Source organism: Gymnoscopelus microlampas, assembly GCF_963454915.1.
Source record: "Gymnoscopelus microlampas genome assembly, chromosome: 5".
Lineage (NCBI taxonomy): Eukaryota > Metazoa > Chordata > Actinopteri > Myctophiformes > Myctophidae > Gymnoscopelus > Gymnoscopelus microlampas.
In genome coordinates this window covers 22041708-22050117 of record NC_139942.1, presented here as the reverse complement: position 1 = coordinate 22050117, position 8410 = coordinate 22041708, and the positions used below count along the sequence as shown (strand labels likewise).

Genomic DNA, 8410 nt, shown 5'->3' with positions numbered 1-8410 from the left:
GACTTGTCTCTTGTGTAAGGGTTGGTCTCGGGTAAGAAAATCTGTAATTGATTTACCTGTATGGCTCTGTGCAGAGGATCTGATCAGGTTTTTTTTCGCCCATATTCAATTATTGAATCCTGAGTTTTAAAATTAGACTTACAGTATTTAACCTCGATGGAAATTACATTAAAAAAATCATCTAGTCTGTTCTCGCATATTCGATCACATGTGAGATGGCTGGATGAAGTTGAACTTTCTTGTTACTTTGTGTGTGGCTTTTCATTAAAGTTTTAGGCCTAAATATAAATATCTTAATTCTGTAATCAGACTAACGTGATTGATTATCACCAGTTTTGAGTTAATTAGCGTAATATAGGCTACAGTTTCAACATAATGTAACAGAGAGGGCTCAATGGAGTCTTTCTGTGTAGAGTTCGCATGTTCACATGGGTTTCCCCTGGGAGCTCTTAAGAACATAGTTGCCCCAGTGCTCTGGGACACTGGTCTTGGAGTTGTTCCCCGGGTGCCGGAGAACGGTTGAATCAGAATCAGAATCAACTTTATTGTCACATCACAGGTTTACAGGTGTAAAACAGTGGGGGAAATTTGTTTTTGTGCAAGCTCCATGGTTTTTGTTATTTCCATTAAAGAGAAAGGGGAGAAGAATAAGAGAGGGGGGGGGGGTCAATAAAAACAACAATTTATCTACATATTTCCACATAGTATATCTATCTGGTGTGGTAAGTACCTGAGGTATTGACCATTTCTCCTAATAGTTAGGATGGATGAAATGCAGATGACAAAATCTAGGTATGTGTAAAAAGTACTTAATATTAAATATTACTACATTTGATTTTTATTTATTTCACTACAGGGAGGCGGGTGGCCTTTGGAGCATCAATTGGCGGCGCCGGTGGCCACATCGGACCTTTCAACACCGAGATCACATTAACCTACAAAGATGTCTACACAAACAGCGGGGCTTACAACCCTCAAACAGGTAGATTTGCATTTGTTAAATTGTTTATCATTCGCAGAAATTAAGATGGAAAGCCAAGAAGATATTGTTAATGGTCTAAAATGTGTTATGTCACACTTACATTTGTCCTACCCTGTCCATCTCCCACAGGTATTTTCACGGCTCCAGTAAGAGGGGTTTACTACTTTAGTTTTTCAGGCCACAATTACTCTTCGCGAGCGATGGGCCTGCGGCTGATGAAGAATGGAGTACAGATTGTTACTGTGTACAACCATGCGTTTGGAAACCGTGCTGAGACAGCCACCAATGGCATGACTCTGCAGCTTGACATAGGGGACCAAGTATACATGAGACTCAGGGCAAACACTTGGATGTATGACAACAATAATGACCACAGTACCTTCATTGGTCATTTGCTGTTCCCTCTGTAAAGGGAACAGGGAATTTGTCTCAAGCCAGAGCCAAATAAGGAGAGACAGACTGAAAAGAATGTTATTATATGCTTCTGAAAGTATTACAATCATCAGTTCTCGAAACAATAAAACATACAGCATTTTCAGTTAGAGGAAGGAATATTTTTGTTGATTTGCTTCTATAAAGGTTTAATATCTGCATAAAATACGACTATTTTCTTAATTTTTTCAAGGATATAGAAAATAGAAGTGTATTTTCCTAAGCAGACCATGATGGGTCATATCAGTGATTACATTACAATCACACAATATTCCCCTATGCGTCTATGTTTATGTTAAATACAGATTCTAAAACCACTCTTCCCAGATTCTAGACACATTGACATTTCATAGATGGTAATAGCAGATAAAATGCAAATAAGATCTCACATGAAAATTGCCCTTGAATAACATTGTCAATCTCAGGTTTCTGTGAGTTACAGGCTTCCAGTCCGTCCTCCTCTGAAATACCAGGCTACAGTGGCAATTTCAAGTATTCATCGGCTAATTCCTCTTTAAAGGTCACAGTGATGAGTGAGCACGCAGACTGGCTTGCCTTTCCATATGTTCATTATAAGCCTAGCGGGTCAGTGGGGGTGGACTGGGGAAATGGGCAACAGTGCCAGACCAGTGTGTGCTTACTTTGGACAGACCATTATGTCCTCAAAGAATTAGCACATTGTAAAGTAACAAGGTCCCCTCCCCTATAAAGAAACACATCCTCTTTTCTCTGCAGTTACAGCAGCTATCATTGCAAAACCCTGATTTTGCATTAGATACAGGACATAAACAGATAAGAGTCCAGAGTTCCTCATTAACCCAAAAGGTGGCTGTGTGAACTTATTCTCGGAATCAGACTGAGCTGTGTGTGGTGTGCTTGTTTGTGCTCAAATGTGTTTGATAAAGTAACTGATCTAGGGGTGCAACAATGAATTGAATTAATCAATTTCATCAATTATATAAAATAATGGACTTTAATAAAATAATATATGTTAAAAATACCGAAAATCTACAACGCAGTGTGAACTTGTACTATAGATTTGATGGCTATTTGTACTATTTTTCCATGACACCATTGTACAATAAAATATAAAATAGAGATTAAGTGGTTCATCAGATTAATCAATTTAGTTGATTGTACAAAATCTATTTGATTTTTTTTGTGATGACTCGTTGACATATAAAACATTTAATACAAATATCCCCAAAACTGCGCTTTTCGGTTGTAGCTCTAAACTGATCCATTTTCATATGGTATAGTAATTTAGAGGATCAATCTTCAAGTATCTTCATTCACTTATCATCTGTGGGAAGAGATGGGATGATCAACTGCAACCAGTTCATTCTAAGGCTGTCTGTCTACACAGCTTGCAGATAACTGGCCGTGACAACGAAGTTACTGTCACATGATCCTGCTGGCTCCTCGGCTCAAATTAAATTACACAGGGAGTCATCGCATGCACCACAGACACACAAATGAAACCTATTCATCCCCCCCCCTCTCATCCACGTTTTCCTCTACAACACTACTTTTAAATAACAACTGATATCTAAAATAGGGTGTGATCCTTGAGTTTGGACGACACAATGGCTAAAAAGAGTTCTGTTGAGTGGAAGCCAACATGTCCAAAACTGTTACTTTTCTATGACACTGTTATAAGTATAAAATAGGTCATTTATTTATGAAAAAAACATTAAAATTATGAAATGTGGAGATATAATGTTTCGGACGAACAGCGACGATATGCATTATGGTGGTGACTGGCCAGGGGTCGTGCCCTGTGTCATGGTCAGGCCACTTCCCTGACCATGTAAAACCATCTAATATCTAGCTCTATGTGTAAGAGGAACAGTGTGTCTGGTGCAACACCTCACAGATCTGAGCAGAACTTACAGCAAGACAGGAAGACAGGAAGTGTCTTCCACCCTTCCTTTCCAACGAAACGATAGAAAAACTGTATGTTAATGAGCTGTTGTAAACGCCACTTAAGTCCTATTTTCAAAAATGTTCAAATATTTTCTAATAATGTCGAGAAGATTTGTGATAAAAAAAAGCTGATCAACAAAATAATTGTCAATATACAAGCTCAACGTGTTGCACTGCGACTGCAAGCTTGTAGATCTGCAATGTCATGAACGACATGCCCAAATTAGGGATGCCAGGGTTAAAGTGGTCAAGTATAGAGGCTAAGTAAACTGATAAAATGTTAACAATTGTTATGGGTTATCGGAACATAAACATGGAGCAAAGAATGTAATGACAGGGGGCTAAAGGGGTTAGAGATAATAGATGGCAAAATGTCTTGGGTCAGCTGCCTTGTACAGTATTGTACTGCTGCTACAGGTCACAGAGTTCAGGATAGGGCAGCAGGGTAAAACATCAGGTCTTGTGTTGGGGAGAAATGGAAATAATATAATAAATAATATAATAATATAATAATGATATACACAGGAAAATCCCGTGTTAATTTGCCATCTTTCATCAATATGTTTTACAGTAACAGCAGCAAGGCTAAATCCTAACTGCCTCTTTCCTTCATATTTCAATCTTGTGAATGCTGGTATTGAAAATGTATATGAGTCTTTCTGTCTCTCACTCAAACAATATTCATGTATTTGACAGTCATCCCCACTTGGCCCAAGAGTTCCAAACATTTAATGAATTAATCAGATTTGGATTTATTTGCTTAATAAAACTTATATTTTCTATTGCCATGTTTTCTGAGATAATTCTATGATCACAGATTGGATAACAAAGTGATCCCAATGAAGATTTTTTTGGTTTCGAAATACACAACATTCAAAACTGATCAACTTGGAAATGAATTCAAAGTTTTGAACTCTTGGGCCCTCCAGGGAATAATCAATCCAAACTCATAGGAGGAGGAATGTCTCTGATTACTTCAGACGATTTAGCGATCAGAATGGCATGTGTGTGATAGCATCTTGCCCCTCAATAACTCCCCAACGCCAATGTTATAGCCAGGTGACTGTTCCCTCCTCTTAGCCTCCATGATTCATCTCAGCATGATGCTGCTGATACTAGCACTGGTGAGAGTGAGCGGTCAACAATGCTCGCACCCTGCTTCTGACTCAAACCATGCGCTGCCGTTGAGATTCCTTTTCTAAAAATGGAGATGCACCGTTATGATGTACTATAGTCTATATGGTTTGTGTAGGTTGGCTTGGTGGATATATAGAGCATGTCGTGACGCATTAGAGGGAATGTGAGCATTACGGCGGGGTTCACTGCCATGCTGAATGCACATGCCAGATCACATGAGTGAGGCCCTCCAGGCATGGAAGCCATGTTAGATTCTTGGGTTAGGGTTTGGGTGAACTACTCCTTTAAGATATTCAAAGTTAATTTAAAAAAAGGCATGGATCAACCCTACCGTCGGTCACAATTGTCAACTTGTTATGAAATATCTTGTTTTGAGTTAAGAATGATCAAAACTGATGAAACATAGGAAATATATTCACAAAACATGAGGCCCACTAATGTGCCAACTCTTTCTATGGGGCATTAGCTGCAGGATGTGGGTGCGCTGCGTCTGTAGCTAACTGTAAAGTGCATTGTAATGACTACAGCATCACAACAACCTCTCTCCCCTCGCGAGGGCAAAGAGGTTATTGAAACCAGTAACACTTTACATGAGCCATTACAGGTCCATCAAAGAACAATAGGCATGAGGAAAAACAATAATGGTTATTGAAATAGCATTAAAAGGACCCTAGTTCTTTAAATTATGGTGCACTTTGCATTTTTTCCAATTTGTTTAAATAGTGGTAATAAAATCCCACCATTGACCCTGATCATTGAGGTTGTCTGGGTCAGTGGCAGTTTGTGTGTAGAAATACCTTTTCCTCTTGGTTTCAAATACATTGAAATAGTCAAAAAAAAAAACTGTCACATCCCTCATTCAAGGGCCAGATAAGGATTTCCTCCATTCTGATAGTATAAAAGGGAACCGCTCTTGATTTCAGAGTAACCGTTCAGATGGGTTGAATTTGGTAACCTGACCATGACTCTGTGTGGTTTGGGGACACTTCAGATTGCAGCCTATTGGCCAGGCTGAGGAATAGCTTACAAACGGCCGTCTGTGTTTGGCTGATTGAGCCTGGCTGCAGTCACAGAAAGCCCTCTCTGTCTGGCTTTCCACCGCCTTGAAAACATGTGGCGGGAAGAGGGGAAGCAACTGTCACCGTCTAAAACACACTTACTGGAAACCCTGCCCACTACCCAAACAACTGCACTGAAAGCACTTTCTACTCGCTTGGCCAAATAATTTGACCTAGTAATAACACTCAAGTGGTATGGTCTGACACTACAATCATTACAGACATTCAATGGTCTGTAAGTTGTATTTTTGTTTCTTCTTTAAACTCAGTGTTTAGTATGGTGTTTATTACAAAGTGATATTTGGATATGAAACACCAATATTCAGGGACAGTGTTATTTCTTTCATGTAGTCACCTAATACGCATTAAAACCAAGCACACACAGTGGTTACATAAAATGCCTTTGTATTAAAAGTATTTTAAACCAGACAGGTGCATGATAGAGGGTTTTGTCAATGATCAAACTTACAATTGAGTCAAAATGTCACATAAAATAAAAAGTCTAGACAATACAGACATGGCTTGCCATTCACTGAACAAAATGCTAACTGGTTTGAGATATAGTCTGTTGTTCTTGGTGGACCAGTACCACTAGAAAAGAGAAGGCCTGATTTTGACCTGAAATTGTAAGACTACAAGCACAACGTCCTAACTGCAAGAGGGTACAAAATTAAGAGGCTCTTTCACTTTTTGACTGTAAGTGAAAATAGATTGTTTAGTGAAAACTGCCAAGAAAAGTTCTGATTGCCATCAACACGCTCTGCAGAAGAAATAGGGCTCGTCAGTTGGCACAGTCACAGGAGTTTTCTTAGGAAGGCACTTGACATGGGGCCCCGTCGTTCCCCATGCAGCGACAGCAATGCACTAAGGTCCTTGTTTGTGCATACTGAGGAGGAACGCCGTCAGCTAAGTGCAAGTTTTCTTAATAAATCAATTTCCACCAAAACAGAGATGGGGCGTAAATGTAAAGGTGCAACTCCACCACAGTCCATGGCTTTGAAACACACCGTATCTTAGGTGGACCTACAGAAATAAGCCTCTTGGATTACAGTTTTTCTTTAAACAACTTGTCGAGCATCCATACTGGGTTCCAGTGAACAATCCAAGGCTCGGGTGGCGGCTGATAAACTGAAGATATATGATGCAATGCAAGATACTTTATAGTGTTTGGGGGTCCTTTCCATTTTAGCCAAAACAGATGATCCCTCAAAAAGTGACCAATTTCTGTTCAGCCAAAGGAGTTGGCAAATCCCACCTCTCTAACACAGATGGACCCACCCAGAAGAAGTGTAACAGCACAAACTCCTACAATAAACAAAAACATCACAAGAAAATACGTGTCTCTCTTAGGTTTTACAATAAGACATTCCCATTGAGGCACATTTCCAGAGAAGTGTCATATACAAAGCTATTAAAAAAAAAATCTGAAACATTCAAGTACTTTGTCATGTAAACACTTTCCAGGCTATTTACATAATCGATTGTTGTTGGAGTCATCAATTTATGTGTGCAATAAGACAACCATGATGTGGGAAAGATGACATTGCTCGCAAAAGCCAACTTTGCCCACAAAGACACCCAACGACATGATGATGAGTTATCAACAAGTTATGGAAACGGGTTAAAGAAATTATGCTTTCATTGTTGCTGCTGCTTTTAGAGCACAACACATGAACAACACTGACCGCCGCCACTGGGAACAGAGGAATAGTTCATCTGTCGGACAATCTCTGCGAACAGTTCGTCGACAGATCCTTTGTTTTTGGCAGAAGTTTCGATAAAGGGGCAATTCCACTCCTGGGCCAGCGCCTTCCCCTCCCCGGAAGAGACCTCTCTCTCGCCTTCCAGGTCCACCTTGTTGCCGACCAGGATCATGGGCACTCGCTCGTATCTCTTCACGCGGATGATCTGGTCCCGCATGGGCTTGATGTCCTGGAAGCTCTGCTGGTTGACCAGGCTGTAAACCAGGATGAAGCCCTGGCCGTTCTTGATGTACAGGTCTCGCATGGAGGCGAACTGCTCGGTGCCCGCCGTGTCCAGGATCTCCAGCACCGACGGGGACGAGTCCACCTCGATCTCCTTCCTGTAGAAGTCCTCTATCGTGGGGTCGTACTTCTCGATGAACGATCCGGTCACGAACTGGACAGTCAATGCCGATTTGCCGACGCCGCCCGATCCCAGCACAACTACTTTATACTCCCTCATGGCTGTTGTTGAGCATCAAGCTCAAGGCAGGCACCTCCTTATCCACGGATCCTCCTCGCTTCCCACCCGCTGGCCGCCCCGATGTGGACGGGAAGGCAACAAGCCACAGCCGCCTCGGTCAGATCCTTCGCCCCGGTGAAGCTTCTTTCGACGGTGGTCTGTGGTGGTTCCCGACGATCGCGATTCTGAGAAGAATCCGCGTTCCTTGACATTAGCGATGTAAAACGACGCACATTATTTGATTGCAATGTATTGTGCAACGGTGTTGGAAAGCGTGACCACTTCTCGTTTCTTCTTGCTTTGGCGTTTCCTGCCCACATTCTCATTTCCAGTGTTGCCAGACGTTGCGAGAGAAACAAGCAACCAGGTATAGGAAAACAAGCCCAAAAGCGACTAGGCCCAGAAACGACTAGGCCACATGAGCACGTTAAACCTACTGTATTTAGTACTGTATACAATACATCGGCTATTTTCAAAACAATCTTGAAATAAAATATGGAATATTTTTTTTTACATTCTAACAACACAATTATGCTACGGGGCTCCAGCTGGCACAATACATTTTCAGATGGAGTTTAGGGACAAATACATTTTAATTTGGGGACCTGGGTCCAAACCATGACATGAAAATATTTGAGAAAGCCCAAAAAACCGCAACCACCAGTATTTA

At 41.0% G+C, this 8410-nt stretch overlaps 1 protein-coding gene across 1 annotated transcript; it reads right to left on the bottom strand.

Moving 5' to 3' along the window:
- Window positions 1-5923: 5923 nt before the first annotated feature.
- On the bottom strand, window positions 5924-8045 carry LOC311046310 (ras-related protein Rap-2a-like). Its single transcript, XM_084058538.1, has one exon. The coding sequence runs from the start codon at window positions 7738-7740 to the stop codon at window positions 7192-7194; it is 549 nt and encodes a 182-aa protein (XP_083914664.1). The 5' UTR covers window positions 7741-8045; the 3' UTR covers window positions 5924-7191.
- Between the last annotated feature and the right edge of the window lie 365 nt (window positions 8046-8410).

Bases quoted from the DNA above. Each gene is read 5' to 3' on its own strand.
- LOC311046310 (XM_084058538.1), bottom strand. From the start codon at position 7,740: ATGAGGGAGTATAAAGTAGTTGTGCTGGGATCGGGCGGCGTCGGCAAA.